This window comes from Wyeomyia smithii, chromosome 2, assembly GCF_029784165.1.
Source record: "Wyeomyia smithii strain HCP4-BCI-WySm-NY-G18 chromosome 2, ASM2978416v1, whole genome shotgun sequence".
NCBI lineage: Eukaryota > Metazoa > Arthropoda > Insecta > Diptera > Culicidae > Wyeomyia > Wyeomyia smithii.
Window position 1 is genome coordinate 16,629,415 of NC_073695.1, and position 25,034 is coordinate 16,654,448.

Sequence of the window (25,034 nt, forward strand, 5' to 3'; positions counted from 1 at the left end):
AAAATTGTTGCGGCAACAGCTATCCTCCCGTTTATGAACAATTTTGGTGGCATGCTTTGCACTGCAATTCTTCTCTACTTTACAGAGATAATATACATTTGTGCTGGAAGTTCAAGATAACTATGATTTACCGGGGTTTGATTTATGATTCTACGACGTTTAATGAGTAAACGATTTACAAAATAAAAAAAAATCAATTACAGCAACAGGGAGAAATATTTTGATGGAATAATAGACTATTTTACGAAGTGACAGAATAAAATTTATTCGCTTATATTCCTATTGCTTTCAAGCAGGTAATTTTCAATTGAAAATTATCAAGTGACAGAGACGCCGTTAACCTTCGCATTCAATATGTTATTACACAATGATACTACAAAAGAGAAAAAAAGAAAGATTTGACAGTTCAGGAAGGTTTGTTTCCATGGACTTTCGGATTAGATCTCGAATATTTTACACATAGCGCTTTTTTAAGGTGACGGGGCAATCTGCTTACAGACACCTTAGAAGATAGCTCAGAGAGTGGCGTTGAGTTTAACCGAACGCACTAAAACCCCTTCAGTCTCCAACCCTTATCTCCCTGGAACGACGGTTAAGTGTTACGCCGGGAAGTGGTTTCTTGTACTTTATGCACCCTCTTTACTCTTTTACCTCATAGCTAACCACACGGGGACTGCTACCACTGGCGTGTTGGTAGTTGACTCGCCACACACGTTGTATCTCTAGAACTATCTGAGACAGAGTCTATGTGTATATAAAGTCGCGCGAAGAGAAAATCTATCGTTTCGGCAACACAGTTTTTGTGCCGTTTGTTGCCAAGAACTATACAGTTCTGTTTTTCACCATGCATAAACGAATATTATTTTCGAAATTCTTCACAAGGTACACAGTTTTGAAAGATTACACCGGTGATGTTTTGTTAAATTTAAGTGAAACAGTGTACAGGTTTAATGTTGGATTAAAATGTGTCAGTAAAACTTCGGAAAAACACATATTCTTTATTACGCTCAATTAAAACACTTTTCATCCACTCCTAACATTATCACATTGTTTATTTATATTGCTCGATGGGTTCCCTCGTTTGACACTGATTTGGTTCCTTTGGTTTCATCCTTGCGGGTCTCTTATTATAAACATAGACTCTGATCTGAGAGAGGCAGCTGCACAAACCGCACCCCAGACATCCGGAGTAATGGCTGGCCCGCACACTGCTATCATGCCACTCCTCTCACGCGCAAAACGAGAGCATACAAAGAAGACATGCTCAGCGTTCTCCACATCCACGCACTCAAGGTACATAGGGGCCCAGCGTGTCCGAACCTGAATAGATACTGCCTGAAGCAGTCACGGCCTGGCAGAATCTGTGTCAGGTATAAGTTTCCTTCTCTGGATATTTCGAAGATTAGTCGGTACGTCCATCCACTCTTCGTGGAATAGAAACACTCCCGCTACCATCTGATTAACGAGAATTACCTTCTGGTACCTCGTATGCCCCTTGTGTCACATTATTTGAACCACTCTACATCCTCCTTAATGGCGATGCTACTCTCCAGTTTACAACGATAGCTATCAGTATCTAGTGCTTTGGATCATCTTGATAAGGTACCTAGGTATGGACAAAACGACGCTGGCAAGAAGTTTCCGCTACACTGATTTATGGTTATTCACAGCGGTGACCTACGTCTTATGGTGCGCTAACTACAGTTTCGTGGAGTGCTTCCAGTCTTCGACCTTGCGCGGTAGACCTCCAGTGTTATGTCGTCCGCAAAGCCGACGATTACAAATTCTGACCCCTCCGTGTTGTAAACTAGTACTCGATTCCGGAAATCCAGAGCGCTATGGACACAATAGCGAATGTCCCTTCTTTTGCGGTGGACTCCGCCGTTGTGGTGACGGAGACAATAGCATCCAGCGTAGGCCTACCTTTCCGGAAGCCGAACTGGTTTCTTGCCAGACCGTTTACACCCTCTGTGTACTCCACCAGTCTGTTGAGGATAATCCTCTCAAGCATCTTGCCAACAGTGTCCAGCAGATAGATGGGTCCCCTGGTGGTTCCCCAGCCTTCGGCAATAGGACCAGTTTCTGTCGCTTCTACATCTCCTGGAAAAGGCAGTCATCCAGGCTCTTCTGTATGACTACCTGGATCAGCCCTGGTGCCACTTTAATGGCTTTCTTTATGGCCAGGTTTGGGATTCCATCCAGTCTCGGTGCCTTGCTCACCTTTAGGGGGTTGGTGATCACAATGAGTTCCTCGTTCGTAACCATTGCCTCCTCCTCCTCCTCAACCTCGACACGACTATCATCTCTCGCGGATTGAACGTCCGGCGTGCTGGTCGATCATCCCTGGTCTGTTTCTGCGGTACTGGACCGCCGAAGGCCAAGGACTCGGCTTGTGGCGTGGAAAAGTCCTTCCACGATGCGCTCCACCATCGCTCAAAAGGCGCCAGCACGCCTTTGGTCTTTGCCATTACGACTCTGTAGGCGCTACCCCACGAGGTTCTAATTATTGGTTCTTATAGTTAGCACTCTGGCGGACCCCCCTCGAGCTCTCTTTTTATTGCCTCCTTAAATACCTCGTCATCGTAATGCGATGTCTTCCACCGGTTGGTAGGTTGGAGTGTTGGCTCTACCCGTCACCTTTCGCGGAGTAGCCGTCGTCTACCCGCCAGTTTGTGATCAGACCTAGGCTGGAGAACGTCACGTCTATGACCGACTCTGCACCATTTCTGCTGAATGTACTTTTTGTCCCAACGTTGACCAGGTCTAGGTTTAGTTTTACCAAAACTTCCAACAAGATCAGACCTCTATGGTTCGTTCAGCGACTCCTCCACTCAACACCCCATGAGTTGAAGTCACCCGCCATTACCTGAAGTAATGCCTAATGGCGATCCCGGGGAGACCAAGGGCTTTAGCTGTTCAGCTTAGGTTGCTCAGCATGGGTAAAAGCAGGCCCGTCAGCTCCATTGTCACGAGGTAGACCATCTAGACCACCTTTCGATAGACCACCAACGTTGCGGAGCGTAGCAACTGCAGTAAAACACTCCGTTCTCCTTGGCAACAGCGTATTGTGGTTGACACAATCCTCTGGGCACCTCGGGCCTCCCATAAAGTGCTTGGCGCCCCTTTCTTCCAGAAAACGCCCTTTCAGGCCTAGGACTTATGCTCTCCCTCAAAGCCCCTGAACACACGTCCGGTTGTTAGAGTATGCCCAGGGGACATACTGACCAGGCAACCTTAAGTTTGGCTATCTTCAGGGCCAGGGTCGCATCTGCCAATGCTAGTCGGAAAGTGGCCACCTGGGTCCCCGCCGGACACAGTCGGAGGCGGATTGACTCAGTAGCCACTTCCACCTCGCACTTCTCCGTGAGGGCTTGTGCAATTTCGCACCCCTCGGTGATTTCATCCAGGTTTTTAAGCGTCACTTCTGAAATGAGTGCACGAACTTGTACCTCTTTTCCTAGAACCTGCTCACCTACCGTCTTTCAGGTATCTCCTTTGTTCTTGGCTTTCTTGCGGAGCTCAAGTATAATCTCGCCAGTGCGAGATCGATGGATGTTCCGCACATCCGCCCCCAGATCTTAGAGCTGGGTTACGTCTCTCATTTTCTTCAAGACTTATGAGTACTTCACCCGTTCGTTTTGACTATGAAGGCATCCCCCTTGCTCCGTGCCTTTGGCGCGTCGCACCTTCTTGACGCTTTCTTCCTGCTTCTGGGTACTTGTGACTTTTAAGAGGAGCGCCCAGTGTCCAACACGCACGACCCCTAAGCAATCTCCCGTTGCTAATCCAGGGCTGTCGGGTTCTGTCAGTGTTCACACACATATTACATGATCTCGGCAATCGCCACGCTCCGACCTGAGGTGACATGCAGCTACGGAATTTACGTAGGCCTAGCTGCGATAGCTTGGTTAGAAGAACGTCTACCACCAGTGACCATGACAATGGAGAGAACTCCCCCCTGAGGTCACCCCTTCACTGTGACAGAGGTATCTCCCAATGCAGCTATTATCTTCCTGCTCGTTAGCATTGCTAGAGTCCAGTTCATTGTAGTTATGTCGACTCCTTTAGTTTGTACAGCCGTGTAAATTGATGCAAAGGCCGTGTTATCGAAAGCTCCCTCAATATCAAGAAAAGTGCAGATCGCTGTCTCTTTATGTTTCAGTGATTTCTCGATCCTCGTCACTAGGCAATGCAAACCGGTTTTAGTAGATTTACCCTGTTGATAAGCGAATTGATGCGCCTATGCAATGGGAACTCCTTCAGAAACTCGCTGCGGATGTAGTTCTCTATCAACATGAGAAGAGTTGAAGTCATATTTATAGGTCTGAAAGCTTTGGTTAATGTTCTTTCTTTTTTGCCCGGCTTTGGCATAATCACCACCTTAACGTTCCGCCAGCTGATTGGGATATGTCCCAGAGTAAAGCTGATTCGAAAAAGGTTGATAAGTTCGGACATGATGACTCCGTGATAGAATACCATCCAGTTGTCGTGACTTCATAGGCTCAAAAAGGGCCTGGGTCTTAGTTGATAGCAGCCTCCGTTAACAGTTGACGAGCGAGCACTGCGGAGTCACGTGACGTCAAGCGTCTGGTTCCGAGGCTCTGTAGCTCTTCAACGTGCGACCAGGAAGTCACTGTCGAGCTGGGAAAGTGAATGTTCATGACAACATCCAGCGTTTATTTTGGTATTAACAGTCATACTTCCGTCTCCCTTATTCAATTACCCGAAACCATTCGTGTGATTTTTGGACATCGCTTTTTGCAGTCGCGTAGCCTCAGGCAGAGACTGAATGTCATCACAGAATCGGACTCTGGATCTCCTTTTGGTTTTGCATAGCTCAGCTTTGTATGTAGTGACGGATACTCTCTAGGCATCCCAGTAAGACGTGATTTTAGCCCTGTTGAACAAGCGTCTAGCAAATGCGAAAAGCGAGCATGATATCAATCAGTGCTGATAAATATCTTCGAAAATTACAGCCAATCATTTTCAATTTTCACTTCCAATGATCGCAGCACCCTTTCGGATACACTAGATTTTCGTCCTAGTAACGTGCTGTAATTCTCAGATGAAATAGATTGCGCGCATCGTTCACGGTTACGGAATAAAATTTGACGACAAATCCAACCAAATGATCTTCACTTCAAAGCGAAAAAGAAAAACAAATAGTCCACTCAACCAAAATGAACCTCACCGAAACACTTTTTAACTGACACTGACCGATGCCTTGACAATCTTCGTTAACTGATAAACTGATTTTGTTGTCTTGCTTCCATCGCATGAAATATAATGAGGTGTTTTGACAGTTCACTTCCATGCAAAAAGCGGGAAGGGAGAACTCTGAAAGGATTGTAAAAAAATAACGTTTATGGATGCTTTTTTTCACGGTTTTGAGTTCATAGAGAACTACGGGTCTAATTAGGGTTTTGTACATCGTCAGTTTAGTGCGGCGGCGTATGCTTCTGGATCGGAGCGTACTGCGAAGGACAAAGTAGGCTTGATTTCCAGCTTCAATACGTCGTTGGACCTCCTTACTTGTGATATTGTCGGCGTTTGCGAGTGATCCCAAGTATACGAACTCCTCTATCACTTCGAGTTCGTCACTGTCCATGATCCAACTCTTCTAGCTTCCACTTTTAGTCTGGCGTAGATTACCTCCGCCGTCGCTGAGTTACTCGTGGTAATGTCCAGGTCGTCTGCGAAGCCTATGAGTTGAATACCTTTGCTGCAAATCATGCTTCTCGTTTCGATGCCCACTCGGCGGATTACACCCAACGTGCAGGATAATCTATCTTCTTGTCTCAATCCTCTGCGCGCTTCGAAGGGATTCGAGAGTGTCCCCGACACGCACACGTAAGACATCACTCGGTCTAAGGTAGCTTTGATAAGTCGTGTCAGTTTATTTTGGAAAACCGTAGTCGTGCATTATTTGCCATAGCTGGTCTCGATCGACTGTATCTTACGCTGCCTTGAAGTCCACGAAAACATGATGTGTGGGCACGTTGTATTCCCAGCATTTCTGAAGGATCTGCCGGAGAGTGGAAATTTGATCCGTAGTAGCGCGTGCTTGAGTGAAGCCCGCTTGGTACTGCCCTACAAATTCTTTCGCTAAGGGAGATAGACGGCGGAGTAGAATCTGGAAAAGAACTTTGTAGGCAGCGGTGATCAGCGTTATGCCGCATTGTAGCCGATCGCGTAGTTGCTGTATTGAAGCCGACCGCCCTTTCTATAGATGGGGCATACAACTCCTTCCATCCATTCCTTCGGTAGTCTCTCTTCCTTTCAAATCCAAGAGATTGCCAAGTGGAGTGCCATTGCTAGTGCCTCTTTTCCATGATATAGAGCTCTGCCGGTAGCCTGTCCTGGCTGGCAAGATATCTGGACTCGGTGTGTAGCCTCCATTAGATAGCTTCACCTTCTCAAAAAAAAAAACTTGCGCGTATCGTTAGCCCGAAACAATTGCTCCAGCTCTTCACGATCTCTGTCCTCCTGCTGGCACTTCTTCCTCTTCAGAATCGTGGTCAACTTATTTTGAGCTCTTCGGTATTTGGCTGCGTTCTCTCTTGTGGCGATGCTTAGATAGTTTTGTCAAGCTCTTTTCGTCCTCTCCATCGCTTGCTGGCATTTCCGTCAAATCAGTCATTTTGTCGGCTCGACGTTACCACGCCTAGTGCCGCGGTTGCGGCCTCTCAAATGACCGAGCGTAACTTCCCCCATCCATCGTCGAGAGTCGAAGCACATAATTCTACCTTCGTGCGGGCAGTGCACGTTGATGATGCTTTAGTTGAAGAAACGACCTCAACAGACACATCCTCTCGATGATCGCCTTCCAATTGATCACGCGATCCTGCATGCTGCCCATAACATAAAAACCCGTTCCCAGATTGTTGGTTGCTCCACCGCTTTGGTAGAACTGGGCCTGGCCTCACTTTCTCACCTTTGCGACAGATCTCCTGCAGAGCCACGATGCCGAACTTGCGGGGTTCTTCACCCACAAAATTTAGCGACTTGCAGTTCCCGTTACCGAGTTTCCACTGGTGGGTGGTCCGTTTTTCGTTGCCTAGGTCCATGCCGAATGTTCCGAGTTATATATTCTTGAATGTTCGTAGTGTTACTGTTTCGCAAAAAAAAACACAGAGGTGTTAAATTTTACGTTAATGTTTCTTTTATAGCATATTTAAACAATAGAAAAGGAAAATTGTATCAAAATGAACACGTTCTCTATTTTTACCTGATTGCAATACCCGTCAATATGGCGTTACCTCATTTGTTCGTTTGACAGACAACATTACCTCTGAGTATTGCTACTCTATCCCATGCGGTAACTTTTGATAGATGTTATACATTTTAAATAAACAATGAACATTGTTTATTTGCTTTTGTTTTTGGTGAAGCCCTATTTAGAATTCCAAGCAATTCCAATTGTCGAAACTTCACTTCGCTTGGCAAAACTGTGAACAAATTCAATACAAAGAAATCGAATATTATGGATGGCATCTGAAGTTGAATTTTTCAAGCGTTTGGGGTAAACTAACCTATAATGGGCCACCCGCGAAAACTCGAGAGATTTTCAGGAAACTTTCATCGGGAAATATTTTATTCAGCCAAACTGCATCACATACACTTATGTAAATCAACCTATAGTGGACCCCTTTCCTGAAGTGAACCACCCGCCAGGGATTGAAAGATTTTCAGAAAACATCCATCGGGAAACAATTTGCCCAGTCAATTTGCATCAGAATCACGGGAAACATTTAAAAATTCCGATTTTTGTTAATTTAAATTGAGTTTATCTGACGATTGGTCCACTATAGGATAAAGGTCCACTATAGGTTAATTTCCTTAGATTCTGAATAATGTTAAAAGCATTTGAGGTAATTTGACGTATGGTCCACTAAAGGTCAATAAAGCAAAGGGGTTTGCTATAGGTTAATTTACCCTATGTCAAGGGAATTTGAGTTAATCAGACGAATGCTCCACTATTAGGTAAATATAGGCAAGCGGTCCACTATAGATTGACTTACCCTATATTCTAACAGCTCCATTTATTTTTCACTTCATTCGAAGTGTAAACTTGTGGCTATCACTTCACTTGAACTGTAAGCTAAGGGCTGGTGAAATATTTGTGTAGTTCATACCCATGTTTGCACAACTGATTTTCAGCACAATTTGTAAATTTCACCACAATAATGTAAATTAATCTATAATGGACCGCCAGATTGACTCAATTTATGCAAAAACTCGAACATGAACATTCTTTTTTTCAGAACAGAAACTCAAATCCTCCAGATGAACATTATAAAACTGTTTCATAACCAAATGTCCCACTTTTGTAAGGATAATGAGGTAATTTCCGGATTTTTTCTTCTGTGTGGACTCATCACTGCTACCAGAGACATTTTGATCTATTGTGATTTTGCCCATATTATTGGCATACATATTATCGGCAGTATCACTATTGAAGTAAGTGATAGGCTTTTTTATTTTCATCCGTGCTTGTGTGTGAGAGTTTACCCTTCCGTTTCAAACTTACTGCTCTATTATACCGAGCCTCTTTCTATTCTACCAATATCGCCAAAATTACAATTCGCTGGAGTGAGATTACTCCTAACATTCCTCTCTGGCTAGACTAATTCTAAGAGTGACTTATTATGTCAAGAGGAAGGAGTCTTATCGAAACCTCGTTCCCCGTACCAATATCGCCAGTTACAATTCCCTGGAGAGGATAAGGATTCCTGAGATCAGTTTTCTTATAAGAAGAACTTATTTTGCCGAGAGGAAGGAATCTTATCGAAACCTCATTCCTCCTACCAACATCGCGTCACAACCACAATTCCCTGAAGAGGCACTTAATGCTTCACCTTTGGTCAGTTTCATTATAAGTAGGACTTATATTTTGTCAAGAGGAAGGAGTCTTTATCGAAACCTCATTTCTCCAGCCAATACCGCGCCATAATTACAATTCTCTGAAGAGAACTATTATACGATTTTTTTCCTGTTTGGGCTCATCACTGCGATCAGAGATTAGATCTATTGTGATGTTGCCCAAGTGTTTTCTGTACTCCGCACTTCATATTATTGGCAGTATCACTATTGAAGTAAGTGATACGCTTATTATTCATATCCGTGCTTGTGTGTAAGTTTTACCTTTCCGTTTCAAGCTTACTACTCTACTATACCGAGCCTCTGTCCCTCCTAACAATATCGCCTAATTTCAATTCCCTGGAGATAACTTTTATACGTTACTCACACCAGTTTTATTATAACAGGGACTTATTTTTGTTAGAAGGAGAGAGTCAACAGAGGTACTGTAGAATTCATATTGAAGGCAAGGTACTTGGTGGGCCTGAGAATAACCCATTGTAAAAGTCCTTTGACAACCAAATGGCCTAATTCTACTAAGATTCGAAGCCACGACTACACGCTTATCAAAGCGGACTCTGTAACCTTGCGGCTACGAAGCTATAGAAAATATAGAGAACTAACTTAGGGAGTGTATCGCAAAATTATCATAACTTGAGACTTGGTATTTGTATGTAAACTGAAAGTAAAAAGAATGTAACAGAACGAACTTTAATTTATAATCTGTATCAAAATATAAAGTAACATCTATGTATTCCGATTTGAAGCAGAACTATCTTGGATGGACCACTGCCTTCAGTGGACCACCCCGACGAAAAATTCTTTATTCTTTTGATATAAATTGGAATTTTCAAATGTTTCTCATGATTCTGATGCAGAGTAGCGGGTTAAGATGTTTCCCGATGGAAGTCCAGCCAAAAAAGTTTTACTCTATATCAAGAGAAAACTGAAATTTTTCGGTCTACTATGTTAAAAGAAGTGGTTCATCCAAAGCAGTTTTACCCTAGCATATTTTGTTTCCATAATGTAACCAACAATTTTTCCGATCCAACTCAGGGTTACTCTGACCAGGTTTTCGAACATTTCATGGAAGGTCCTCCGGGTAGCACTTATTACCAGACTTTGCAATAATCCGCTTCTCGCTCTCTAGGTGGATTGTGACTTATTTTTCGGTACACCAAATATGCAAAACGTTCTTTTTCAGTTCCAGCGCGATCAGCAGGGGAAGCGAAAAACAAGCGAACTGTAAATATGATACAGGTTTGGAAAAATATACCGCATCCCGACGAGACTTGAACCCGCAATCTCCCTGTCTCCGGCATGGTGTTTCGACCATTTAAACTACGGGGGACGGTGGTATTGTTCCACAATCTATATGCGTATCACATTCCACTGCCGACTTATTCTATTGCTCATTCCTAACTACACACACACTGCTGTGCAAGCGTTATTTATACGACTGAAAGGAATATCTCATCACACACAGAAGAGTCAGCTGACGCTGATCAGTAGGTCGGCTAAAAAGCCATGGCTTATAACGGCACGTTCCCCTCACATGTGGAGGATTTGTGCCTACTGACGCTGATAACACAGTGCAACAATTTTTCTGCCTTGGCTTCTATGCTTGATTTTTTGATAAAGTTTGATGCGAAAATAAATTTCCCCGAGTTTGAACATATTTCAACTTAAGGGGCAACAATGGTAATGCGCGAATATCAAAAAGTGGTAGTCAAATTATGTTTTATATCAAAAATAGAAACATAATAGCTTTTAGCTATTATGTTTCTATTTTTGATATGTAAACAAGATACCTATTCTCTGAAAACACAGTAATAAAATTTGCACCTCTCTGTGTGAAATCGTAGTGTACATTTACGACTACTTCACGATACACCTTTTGAAAGTCGTTTGGAAGCAATGTCATGCTTTGATAACCTCTCAAAGAGCAATATTAAGCACAGGTAGCTTTATTGCGCTAATGCGCTCTGCTATAACTTCTCATTGCTTGACAGTAAACGCAATGAATTAGTTTGTGGCACTTGTGTTGGTGATGGTTATAGAAATGAATTCGTTTAATGGTGACACTCGTAAACAATGTGATACAAAATAAGGCTTTCCAGCAGTTGGCATGAAATTTAACTGCACCTTTTGACGGGTGGTTCAATCTTAACTATGTAGACGCACCGGAAATTGAATGATTTCTTTAGTTTTGTTCATAAAATGAATAAAAGTCCATGAATAGTTTTCATAATACAACCATAACGTGACTGGTTTTTCGTTGGTACTCATCATCCAACATTTTGTAGACAAACAGATATGAAAAGACACATTTTTCGCACACACAGTGTCAAGTTTCTACAAATTCATGCTAACTAGTTGATTTATTTAACTCGTTCAGCTTGTTAAACTGGGTTTTTGGTGCAATCTTGCAAGAGATGTTTTTGTAGCCATCTAGCAATGTACAGGTTATGAAACTTGAGTATTCATGGAACAGTCGAGAAGTAACAGTCAACAGTCCACTTGTTTATTAAAAGGTCTTATTGGAATTTTATAGCTAACATTAAGTTTTATTTTACGACCAACTTTTTAGTATCGTCCAAGACTATCATAAAACTATAGGCATTGGTATAATAAAACCGTTGCGAGAATTGAATTACACCAAGTAGTTTTTGATTTATTACTAGGGTTCCTTACGGTGTTCCTAGTAATACCAAAGCATCAGAATATGTCCCTACAATAGAACAACCCATTGAGCTTAAGACATAGCCTTGGAATGCGATACACCTGTGATTCCCAAGACTAAAATAAATTTTCCCTCCGTTCTGATTACCCAAATACGGTGATGAGAATACATACAGGAAAGATATCTCCAAAAACAGGCCTGCAAACGATACAATGTCAACATAACGACACCAAGACGGATGGCACAATGTCACCGGATTGCGAAAACCATCCTCATTTCCCCCTCCAGGAGGATGTTGAACAATATACTTTCTTGTCTGGGTGCATGAGAAGGTTACATATTAATTAGACATCGAAAGTAGATATTATTGATTGGGATTTACGAGGCGATAAAAATGAGTAATCGCTGCGGTAAGGCGTTGGCACTCAGATCATCGTCGCACCGTTTCTTGCAATGATGACAACACCGCACCGCCATCCACCGTCGTTTCTAGTCATTTTACGAGCCAGTTGAATCCAAGCAGTCTAGTGCTTTTTTGTTGATTTAGAAGCGAAATACATGCACATAAACGGGAGATTGCGAACAAGCCCCAATGCGGGTTGGGCGTGTGTGTGTGTCGATGACTGTGCCACGCGACTGCCAGCGATGTTGTGTGAAAGTAATTATTTCAAAAATGTCGTTTGACGCGACACGTCGTTTTGCAACATTTATCATATTTCCTTTTTTATCGAGTGCTACTGCAAGTGGGGCACGCTGTGCCCGTGGAAAGGGCGGTGAAAATCGAACACGTCTTTAGAAATTCATAGAGCTGTGAAATATTCATGCGGGTTGGGTGTTGGTTTGAATTTTACTGATACAAAATCCATCAACAGTGGGAGCTGTGTTTTTGAATCGAAAAACCCCAGCAGGCAATGAGCTACATAGTAGCAAATTTACGTCGTGCGGTGAACGTGTCGTGATTATTTTGGTCGATTCATTTGTATAAAAATATAAACCACGGCCACTTTCGCCTCTTTCGTGCCCCCCGGGTTTATCGGTTACGCAATTAAAGGTCAAATTATTACAGTGAACGGGGCTACCCTACAATAAATCGAAGAAATATTGATACTCTAGCAGAAGTGTGAGTGCCTAGAAGCTGAGCTCGACCACGGAATTACACCCGAAGGCAAGAAGAAAGGAAAAAAAACGAAAAAACGACGAGGTGAGAAGTGACGAAGAAAATCAAGTGTAATTGAGGCATAATATGCAAAACCCACCCACAGCGGTCGGCCACTTTCGATGCTGTCCGTATCGCAGTGTTGCTATTGCTGTTGCCGCCGCTGCTGGTTGCGCTGTTAGACCGTGAATGATGTTGCCTCCGGAAACATGTCGGAGACAAGCTTGCGTGCCAACTCGTGCATTGAGCTGTCCGAGATTAAGAAGCTGGACAGCCTGTTGCGGCAGTGTGAAACGCTAAGTTACGACGATCTGTCCTCGAGCAGCAATGGCGACCACGAGCTGGCAGACTATATGGAACCGAAGGGCCGCATGAAGCGCAGAAACTCGTCGGCCAATCTCATCACGACGCCACCGATAATCCGAGCGCTTTCGAATTTGAACATTTTCAATAGTGCCAAGAAAATCATGCGGATGGTCAACGAGAACCCGATGTCCTATTACGATCGGAACTGCGCGCTGCCCCAAATGAGTCAGGAAAGCTATAAAACTAAAAGTTGCTCCAATCTACAGAAGCCTAGCCCTTGCTATGGCAATCCCAAAACGAACGAGAATAGTACTGCTGACCATTTTTTCAGCATATCGGAGAATATCCTAACGACTGCCGATACGGCCCAACCAGATGGCGGAGAGTGCGAATGCCACTGTCCACCGCCACATGTTGATAACAGCAGTCACAATGGTGGCAAAAATAGTAACCCCGCGAGTTCGGTCGGTCGGAAGCAAACCGTTTACAAACGAAGGCACCCAGAGAGGCAAAGCAATAATCATCAGCACCACCACCATCAACAGCACAATCAACCGTCGAAGGATAATGTTATGTCTCCCACCGCCACCGCTTCATCCGCCCTTCGTAAGCCACATAAATCCGACCAGTTTGTTAAGCAGCGCCGGATCGACCCCGACGACGAGAATCGTATCGTAAACATCAACGAAACGCCCAACATAGTTCCTATCTCACTGAACGATGTCAACGACTCGTCCTCGTACGAGGGGGGCATCGGGGCCGATGACGACGGCGCCACCGAACATCGGCCATCGATAAGGCATCAAAAGTCCCTCGATAACAAGTCGGAAAAGTCACAGTTGTCGCAGGCCAACAGCACCCGGTCCCGGTCCAAGTTCTCGCCACAGTACCTTTCGAGAAAAATCTCCTGCAAGGCGACCAGCATCGGCGGGGGCGCCGAAGTGGAAACGACCGCCGAAGGGGGCGCCAAGGAGCTACTGCTGGGGCACAAGTTCGAGAAAATTCTTCCCGAGCCGGTTGAAACCGTGAGTACCACCATGAATAAATAATAGTAATATTAATGGGTCGCATTTGCCGTGGCTCGCTGGGGCAGACCTGGCGAAGTTCGCTGCCGCTTGGTTTATTGCGTTTTACATGTGTGTATTTGTGTGTGTGTTTTTATATATAGTTGAGACGATATTTGGAGCCCATAAACCGGGGGCAGAGTGGTTACCTGTGGCAGTCTACTCTTTAGTTGGTTGGTTTGTTGACTGACCGATACGCGAGCGCTGGCCACCGAGATTGAATTTTAAGATTACTCGATGTATGGAACTAATTAGGTTTCGTTTGGCAGGTCACCTTTGGCTTTGTTTTAGGTGTGATTTATATTGTGGCTAGTTGAAACAGGTTAACACATACGTAATACCAAAACATGCAATTTGTGCGGAGGGTGATGCTCAGCTCATCCGATAGCCATATTCCGGGTGTCGTTTTGGATGGTGACGGAATGAAATATGTACGATAACTGCCTGTCGTAACACTAATTACTTGCCTTCACGTCGAAAGGATATTATTTATCAAAGCGCACCATCAACATTGTTGCAGAAATCCTGCGGCCTGAGGCCTTCGACAGACGTGTCCTGCATAATTAGCAACTTGGTATGTGGCGCATCATAACATTTTGATTATTTGCGAGCGGTGTTTATTTGTGAGACAATATTGACTGTGTATTTATGCGATATTGTTAATGGGATTGATATTTAAATCGGTTTGCATAAATTTGATATATGACGAATAACGAATTACAGTAGGTATACGGGATTTATTTTGTTACCTCAACAAAATTGCACGTTGATTATTGTTAAATATTGGAGTTCGCTTCCTCTTGACACCAATGAGTCAATCCATGCTACTACGACAATCGATCCTGATGACCATTTCCGATTCCGCTGAAACTTTTAACAATTGTTGCTTTCTGATAGAGAGGTCATTTTATGATATCAGTTCTTCATGTAGACTCGCGACTGCTGTCTCAAAAGGGCCTTTCCAAAATAGTAACTGATGGATAAAAATTTCAATGCTAGAAAAACGGTTTGTTTGACTGAATTGGTGTCTTCAGCAAAGTTGTAGGTGATAAAATACAAAAAAAAATACTTGAAAAAAAATCACCGTGCCTAATTCAATTTATTTATCACTCATGCACTTGTGACAGCATTTCATATGATGTTAGCTGCGCTCTGGATTAATGTCTTCTGCTTCGAAGGGCTTGTGTTATGGTACGAGAAGGAAAAATGGTTATACAACTTCGCGTGATCTATGTCTGTAGAAAACACAGAAAATGTTCCGAAATTCACAAAAAAAACTAATCTCTGCACTAACCAGTTTTGAAAAGAAACGAATATCTTATAATTTTAACTATTGAAAGCCACAGAGAAACAACAATTTGAGTCTTCAAAAGAGATTGTGTGTTTGGAAATCTAAGTGATTGTTTATGTAGCAGAGCTTTCAGAAGATTGCAGAATACCACAGATAAAAAGATTTCGACAGCTCTCGCTGGAAAATTTTGTGCAATGTTTTTGTGTATTTTTAGTATACATTTTTCCTGTAAAAAAATCGGTCTTTCATAATAAATGCTACGTCGACTTTAATCCGGTTTAATCGGGTAGCGTCATCGATTCATTCATTAATCCATTCAAAAGAAAATCGGTCAAAGAGGAATCAAAAGAAACGATCGCAATGACGGTTGATGGATATTGGTGCTTGATCAAACGTCGCCCAGTGCATGCGTCAGCAATCCCGCTATGCAGCTGGAGTGTGTGAAATTATAATTCGGTTGATGCATATAGGCATGCAATTGAGGTTATTGCCGAAGTTAGATTTGATGAGGATTATGCGTCTACGGAAATTAATACTGTTGACAATCAGTTCGATTGTGGGAATTGGTTCGTTGGAAGTTTGGTTTGGTCTTGAGAAAAAGGAACAATCGGAATGCTGTCTGGAATCAGACTGTGGTAATTTGTTTAATAAGTGTAATTATATATTTTAGCTTAGGTTTTGGGCTGGTTGTAGAGTTTTGAGTTATACACTCATCAACTGGAGAAATGAAAAATTGGTTATTTTGTTGGTTTTATAGTTTAGTTTATGGGATCGTAAATTAGAAAAGGAAAAGTTTATTATTTTTTTCGTTTGATTGTACTAAAATTTTTAGAAGATTTCCTAAGCCTGAATAATCTGTGTCTCTGACAGCCAAGCTGCTCTAAATGCATTTAAATCATTTACATGTACGTCATAACTGCTGAGGGAGTGCATTTAACAGTTGTCTAATCAGAATACATTAAATCTTTACTGGGTTCCGGGACATTGTGGAACAGAAGGTAATGAAAAAGCTGATGAACTAGCCAGACTAGGATCTTCTTAACTGCTTATTGGACCGGAACCGTTTTGTGGTATCTCTCAATGCTAAAAATGGAATTCAAAAACTGGGAAAAAATGATGATAGATTCAAACTGGAAAAATCCTATCACTTCCCGGCAATCAAAACAGTTTGTGATGCAACATGCATCAAACACACACAAAATTCTTGCTCTATCTAAAAAAGACCTATGCACCTATACTGCCTATAATCGCATATCAGTCCCATCTGGAAAATCATCAAGTTGAGATAACGACGCTTGAAGATATTTTTCTTGTTTTGGATATTTCTCCTGTTTGGGGTGGGTTATTCTAATTTTTTCTTCATGATGTAATGAAATAGACCTCAATCATAACTTCTCCATTGAAAAATTGCCTTTGTCGTGAAAAGGCCTTTGAGTAGCAAAATAATCGCATTCCAGTCTCACTTTCAACCATTCGGTGTAGGAGTAGTTAATCAAGTATTTTGAATATGGGCAGACGTTTATGGCCGCAGACAGCTTCCAAATATTCTGCATGGAGAATGGCGGAGACATCCACTTATAACTTCACCCGACTTTAAGGTCGTCGTTGAAAAAGCAAAATATAAGGTTGAAGCCTTGGATATGCTACTAAACAATATCCTTTCTTATGTCTTCAGTGTTTCGCAATACTTGCTGAATAAAATTATTCCGCATTAGCATTTAGCATTTTAGAAAAGTGGTATTGAAAAAGGGAAGTTTCCAATTTCATTTTAACAGTGACTTGACGGAAGACGACAGCGATGAAAGAGGTACAAGCTGTTTTAGGCTAAGCAACTGAAAACTTCTTAGTTCTGACAATTTCAACTTGAATAATTATTTGAAGTGAGCAGATCATCCACAGGAAATTACCCCTTTGCAGAAAGCAGCATTGCTCAAGGCTATTATCCCTCCGATTGACGAAACCAATAACCTTCCGGGAACGAACTTTCAGGAAAAGTTGCAGTTTCAGTGTTTACCCGAAATTATCTTTTATGTGGAATTTATTTGAAATAACCTTGCAATTATTAATCATTCGATTATTTTTCAACAATAAAAAGCTTGAAAAACAGCACCAAGTATTTATTATATGGATTGAAGAAAAAAATATGGTCATACTCAGGAAAAACATTTGGTGGGACTGATATGCGATTATTTTTAAGATGGGACAATTTGACCTCACATTTTTTTCTGACTTTTTTCAAATAAAACAGTCTTTTTTGTTTCCTTAATCGACAGTAGAGCAAGAAATAGATAGAATCTGATATTTAACTCAAAAACGATGAAAATCCATATGGGACTGATATGCGATTATAGGCAGTATATAGGTCTAATTACAGGGCATTGTTCAGCCAAACATCATCTGAACATAATTGGAAAGGCTAACAACGATATTTGTGGTTTTTGTAATGAAGAAATCGAGTTTTCAGCACATTTATTATGTATTCGTCCAGCACTGCACAACAAAAGACCAATGTTTTTCAATAAGGGACTGTTACAGCCCTTCGAAATTTGGTTGTCTTGGCCTAATAAGGTAGTGCAGTTTATACGGCACATGATACCTAATTGGGATCATACCCAAATCAGGGGCTGAGAGTTATTTCTCATAGTATTTTTTTACTCTGATCAGGTAATAAAAAGCTGGGGAATGCTACAATAGATCTAATTTATGGTCGCGGTAGCTAAAAAAAATAAAAAAAATAAAAAATAAATTAAAAAAAGGCTAATAGGGACAATATTTTTGGAGCTAAAACGATAATAATTTTGCCTGTCCAAAAAATGTACACCGTAAATAAAATTTAAAAAAACCCAAATTAATCCACCTAGCGACGTAGCGGGTCTCACAGCTTTTCTCATTCGAACTTATTATTTTTTTAAATAGCTTTACACAAACACTTCAATTTTTGGAAAAAAATACCCCTTGGAAATTTCTACTGGATTTATTTTCCACTTTAAATAACGAATTTCTGGTTGCCAACAGCACAACTATACCGAACATTAAAAACATAACATTTACACACATATGAGCATACATTAACACATACACATGCAACTACCATGAAATAAATATGTTTCAAATACATGACGCGAGAAATCCAGATGACTACTCCTGGTTACCGGAATACATCCTAAAACAGCCAAATCCTGCCTAATCTGGGTATTTCGATGCCGAAGATGCCGACTTTCAGTTTCTGGAAAACTGCTTAAAGCGACCAAATATCATTCATTATGAGTATTGCGGAAGCGTTATACCCAGAAGCCAGAAATCAACTTGGGACGCCATTTAAAATTTCTAGGTAGTAGCCTCCGATTTATGAAAAACAACCTCAAAAGGACAAACATTATCCAATGTTTTTCAGGAACCTGGATAATGCTCGGAAGCCGGGGTGAACTCTATACTTCGCTTTGAAACCCGATTTTGTAGCTTTCGGTTTCTGGAAAACATCCTCAAATTGTCAAATATAATTTAATGAAGATATATCCACTCTTTGGGCTCTAGATATATTAATGTTATATATAAATAATGTCTTGTCTCCTAAATTCAGAATTCCCTGAAGAAGGTGCATTATACACCGATACGTTGGTTGAAAGAGCGTTATTAATTCGTTTTATTACTGAAAGACGAAGCCGAAAACACCCCCTGATTATATACAAAGCAATAATTTAAGAATGTTTGAGACTAATTTTGTGAAAATCGGCCAAACCGTTCTGAAAAAATTGAGTGAGTTTAAACAGTCTCTGGAATGTGTTTCTTTTCAAAAGGTGATTTCCTTCTTTCATACATAACGGGCAAAGTTATAGTCTGATTGCAATAAAATTTCATAGGGTCTTGTGGGGTAACTAGACCTTAAATAGGACACTTAGTTTAAAAAAAAATTATTCAGCTAATTCTAAAAAAAATGCGTGAGTTTCAAAGCCTCCGGAACACGTTTCTTTTAAAAGCTTTTGAACCACATGTTTAATCATTAGTTAAGGATTTTCAGCCCGTTCATTTGACATTAGTTTTGTATAACTTGGTTGTGTAGTTTCTGAGATAATGAAGTTTCATGATTTTCACATTTTTCAACACGGTACCTAAACTAAAAATCCGATTACAATCAAATTCAATAGGGTATTATAACGACACTAGGCCTGCCATTTGCAACAGGTTTCATGAAAATCGATCTAGCCATCTCTGAGAAAAGTGAGTGAGTTTAAGCAGGCTTTGGTATAAGCTTTGATTTTATAACGCGAATTCACATTTTTCTACTACGGACAAAGTTACCAATCGATTACAATGAAATTCATAGCTACCTATAGGAAAACTAGACCTTTCGTCCGAGACTAATTTTGTGAAAACCAGTTCAGCCATCTCTCAGAAAAATGAGTGAGTTTTAAACAGCCTCTGGAAAATATTTCTTGACATAACTTTTGAACCATATGTTTAATCATTATGAAATTTAAAAGTTAGGGGTTCTGGAGATAGCCCGTTCATTTTATATTTATTTTATTAAAATCGGTTGTGTAGTTTCCAAGATATCGATGTCTCGTGATTCTTACATTTTGATACATAACCTCTAAACTAAAAATCCGATTACAATGAAATTCAGTAGCAACCTATGGGGCAACTAGACCTTTCATTTGCAATTAATTTCATGGAAATCGGTCCAGCCATCTCTGAGAAAAGTGAGTGAGAAAAAAAAGTTGTACATACACACACACACACACACACACACACACACACACACACACACACATACATACAGAAAATGCTCAGCTCGTCGAACTGAGTCGAATGATATACGACATTCGGCCCTTTGAAGCACTTTCATACCTTTAGTCTTTGCAATGATTGCTATACCTTTCTAGGAGAAAGGCAAAAATTATTTTAATTGACATGTTTGAAATTTTTTTAATTTTTCATTTCATCAAGCTTAAATCCTTATTCCCGGTCGACAATGGCATGTATGATTGTTTGGTATGCGATACACAAATCCTTCAGTAAACAACCGCTCTATTACCGAGTTTGCTTTTCTTCGCCCGAAGACTGTCGTTAAGGTGCCGAGCAGTCTGTATTTTATTCCTTACACTTCTTCTTCCCACAGCCTTTTTTAACAGCCGTCACACGACATTTATTATAGGCAAATTGAAAAGGGAAAATCTCTCCGGTGGATTCGGGCTGTTACCGAAACACGCTGTTTGTGTAGTGCGAACACGAACGACTCTATAAAAAACAGCTTCTTCTCTCTTCTACATTCGCTATTCCGAAGACATCCTCCGAATAATGTCGAATCGACACACGAAGTACATTTTTCGTTTCCTTTTGTGATGCTCTGTTGCCAATACATTCTCAATGTGACTCATCAGACTGCTAGCGCAGATAGGTATCACGAACAAGCAGCAACAGAAATCGTAATCTGAGAGACAGTAAAAAAAGATTGCACCATTGAGATGCCTAGTTTTGGGCGCCGGGAAAGGTTACTAATATAGTTCGAAACCCCTCCCTATTCTGGAATTGAGAGGTCCCATACAAATGAAACACAAATTTCTGTACATCTCGAGAACCAATCAAGCAAACACAACCAAATTTGGCTTGCGAATGTTTCGAGGTGTAACAAATATGTCTAAAGTGGTTCGACACCCTTCCCTCTTCTGGAAGGGAGGGCTCTTATAGAAACCAAACACATTTTTTATGGTGATTTAATACTCCACCATATTCTGGAAGGAGGGGGGGGGGGATTCACAGACAAATAAACAGTTATTTCAACCAGTTTGTCCGAAAAATAGCCAAAAATGATCGGGATGATGCACAGGAGCCAATAAACCGACACCATACGCCATTTTTAAATTCAAGATGAAAACATACGGTTCCTGGAAAATAGTCGAACATGACTGATGACCACCCAATATGAGTGTTTCCCAGAAATTTACTATGAGTGAACCAGAATGACGCCCAGAGGCCAAAAATAGTCTTTAAGTCAACCATTTTGATATCCAAGATCTATTCTGAAAAATAGTCGAAAGCGACCAAATAACACCCAAATCGACCTCAAACACCATTTTAAATTCTAAGATGGCGACTTCCGATTTTTGGAAAAGAGCCAGAAATAACCAATATAAGTATCACCGGTACCAGAATGATGCACAGAAGCTAAAAATCGACCACAAATACATTTTGAGTTCGAAGATGGCGACTTCCGGTGTCTGAGAAAATAGCCGAAAATGATTAAATACAACTCAATATGTATATTTCCATGACCGGGATGATGCGTAGAAGCCAAGAATTAACGCTGGACACCATTTTAAATTCAAAGACGACAGCTCTCGGTTTCTGGAAAACAGCCAAAAATGACTGAACACAACCCCCAGAACCGAGGTGATGTACAGAAGTTAAAAGGCGAGGATGTTTTCATTCCGATAAAACCAATCATTTCAAACGATTTGTCTTTTGACTGTTATTGTATCCAATATTCGATTCGTCGTTGTAGACTATAAACAAATCGCAAGGAATCAATCAATTTGGAATGTTCAAAATTACTTAATTAAAGAAAAAAAAAGAGGCGGGACGAAGTTAGCCGGGTCAGTGTATGTTTTATAAAAGTTTTACAAGTTTCACAAGAGTGGTAAATCACTTTAGTAAGAATATATAGAAGTGCGCCGCGATACGCACTGCTGAGATAAATTCGAAAAGCATTCGAAAAGCAACATGCGTGACGGGCTGCTGGACTTATTTTTTCAGTTTCAAAATACAAAGCAAACAACGCAATCTACTTTCCTACCTAGATACTTTCCTCATTTGATATATGATTAAGAGACACACAGTATGTTATTTCTATAATAGTTCAAGTTTGTAATTTCTGCAAGAAGACCCAATGCTTCCGATTAACTCCAAACTTTTGCCGCATCTTTATTCTAAATTGTTCTTTTTGTTAACTTTTTAATTGGGGAGAATGTTTATAATGGTTTTTTTATTAATTAATATTTACTCTGAATTAAAAATAAATATATCTATATATATATATATATATATATATATATATATATATATATATATATATATATATATATATATATATATATATATATATATATATATATATATATATATATATATATATATATATATATATATATATATATATATATATATATATATATATATATATATATATATATATATATATATATATTATTTTTATTTTTTTAAGGAGGGGATTTGTTAGTAGCTTAAGTATTTATGATAAATATTGGTAAATAATGAGTATGTGTGTCCAATCACAAATGGTGACTTCTAAACACTGTTAGAAATTTGTAATTTTAGTTGTTAGGATTTGTTTGCTTTCGCAATTAGGACTTATCGTTCGTAGGGATTTAAACCTACTTGTCAGAAAAGGGGAAGTAAACTTACAACTAACTTAATTGCTAACTTATTGGCTATAAAGAGAGCTTATCGTAGCAATTGAGGATTGCAACGATTTTTGTCGAAAATTGTTAATAATTTTATTTGACATAGCTTCTAATGGTTCAACACTAGTAAGTCTATGTAATTCGAGTGTACCAAACCAAGGAGGACGCTTCAAAATCATTTTCAGAATTTTATTCTGAATCCTTTGGAGCGTTTTCTTCCTTGTTGAACAGCAACTTGACCAGATCGGTACAGCATAAAGCATTGCTGGTCTAAAAATTTGTTTGTAAATCAAAAGTTTGTTCTTTAAACAAAGTTTAGAATTCCTGTTAATGAGAGGATATAAACATTTCGTATATTTGATGCACTTGGCTTGTATACTCTCAATGTGCTCTTTGAAAATAAGTTTTTTATCATAAATTAGTCCCAAGTACTTAACCTTGTCGGACCAACTTAAAATAACCCCATTCATCTTGACAACGTGATTATTGCTTGGCTTGAGGAAAGAAGCCCTAGGCTTATGCGGAAAAATTATCATATGAGTTTTAGAAGCATTGGGAGAGATTTTCCACTTTTGCAAGTAGGAAGAAAAAATATCTAAACTTTTCTGCAATCGACTGCATATGACACGAAGACTTTTTCCTTTTACGGAAATGCTTGTGTCATCGCAGAACAATGACTTTGTGCATACTGGAGGCAAATCAGGAAGATCTGAAGTGAATATGTTGTACAGGACTGGACCCAAGACTGAACCTTGAGGTACACCTGCTCTGACAGGAAATCTGAACAGGATTTTGAATTCTGATAGACAACCTGCAGAGTTCGATCAGTAAGATAATTTTTTAAAATTTTGATTAGGAAAATTGGAAAATTAAAAGTTTGCAATTTCGCAATCAAACCTTTATGCCAAACACTGTCGAATGCTTTTTCTATGTCTAAAAGAGCAGCTCCAGTGGAATAACCTTCAGATTTGTTAGCTCGTATCATATTAGTAACTCTGAGCAATTGATGAGGTGTGGAATGCCCATGGCGAAATCCAAACTGTTCATTTGCAAAAATTGAATTTTCGTTGATGTGTGACATCATTCTGTTAAGAATAATTCTCTCAAACAGTTTACTTATTGAAGAAAGCAAACTGATTGGTCGGTAACTTGAAACTTCAGCTGGCTTCTTATCCGGCTTTAAAATTGGAGTAATTTTTGCATTTTTCCATAATTTGGGAAAATATGCAATTTTGAAGCAGCAATTGAAAATTTTCACTAAAAATTCCATTGTGCTCTCAGGGAGATGTTTGATTAGTATATTAAAGATTCCATCGTCACCAGGTGCTTTCATATTTTTGAAATTTTTAATAATTGATTTAATCTCATTCAGGCTAGTTTCAATTATTCCTGCAGGTAAAAAATTCTGGGAAGAAATTAAATCAAATTGACGTGTGACTTCATTTTCAATTGGACTCACAAAATTCAAATTTGAGTTATGAACACACTGAAACTGCTGAGCAAGTCTTTGAGCCTTTTGTTCATTGGATACAAGAAAACGTTCACCATCTTTTAAAACTGGAATAGGCTTTGAAGGTTTCTTAAGAATCTTCGACAGCTTCCAAAATGGTTTTGAATATGGTTTCAATTTTTCAACTTTAGTCTCAAAATTTTGATTTCTCAGAAGAGTAAATCTATGTTTAATCTCTTTCTGTAAATCTTTATAAATAGTTTTAAAAACAGGGTCATGAGAACGTTGATATTGACGTCTGCGGACATTTTTCAAACGAATTAGAGGTTGAAGATTTTCGTCAATTAGGTTGGTGAATCAAATTTTACTTGAGCCTTTGGAACAGAATAATTCCTGGCATCAACAATTGCACATTTTAATGCTTCCAAAGCGGAATCAATATTCACTTCGTTTTGCGAATCAAGCTCATTATTGAAATTTCTCTCAATATGAGTTTTATATCTTTCCCAATTAGCCTTGTTATAATTAAAAACAGAGCTCATAGGGTTTAAAACAGATTCATGTGATGAAGAAAAAGTTATTGGAAGATGGTCAGAATCAAAGTCAGCATGTGTGGTCAAATCACTACATACGTGACTTTGATCTGTTAGCACCAAATCAATTGTTGAAGGGTTTCTTACAGAAGAAAAGCATGTAGGACTATTCGGAGTCAAAATAGAATAGTATCCTGAAGAACAATCATTGAATAAAATTTTGCCATTGGAATTACTTTGAGAATTATTCCATGAACGATGTTTAGCGTTA

The 25,034-nt window shown here is 40.1% G+C and overlaps 1 protein-coding gene across 16 annotated transcripts in view; it reads left to right on the forward strand.

Annotated features, from left to right (window-relative positions):
• LOC129721468 (potassium voltage-gated channel subfamily H member 6) overlaps nt 1–25,034 on the forward strand; it is a 371,920-nt gene that overhangs the window by 223,528 nt on the left and 123,358 nt on the right. For 3 of the 16 annotated variants that reach the window (XM_055674057.1, XM_055674056.1, XM_055674058.1), the window contains exon 2: nt 12,609–14,029. The exons of the other annotated variants lie outside the window; for them this stretch is intronic. In XM_055674057.1, coding sequence (XP_055530032.1) covers nt 12,908–14,029 — 1,122 coding nt within the window. In that variant the 5' untranslated portion in view covers nt 12,609–12,907. The remainder of the gene's footprint in view (nt 1–12,608; nt 14,030–25,034) is intronic. 16 annotated transcript variants of the gene reach the window in all.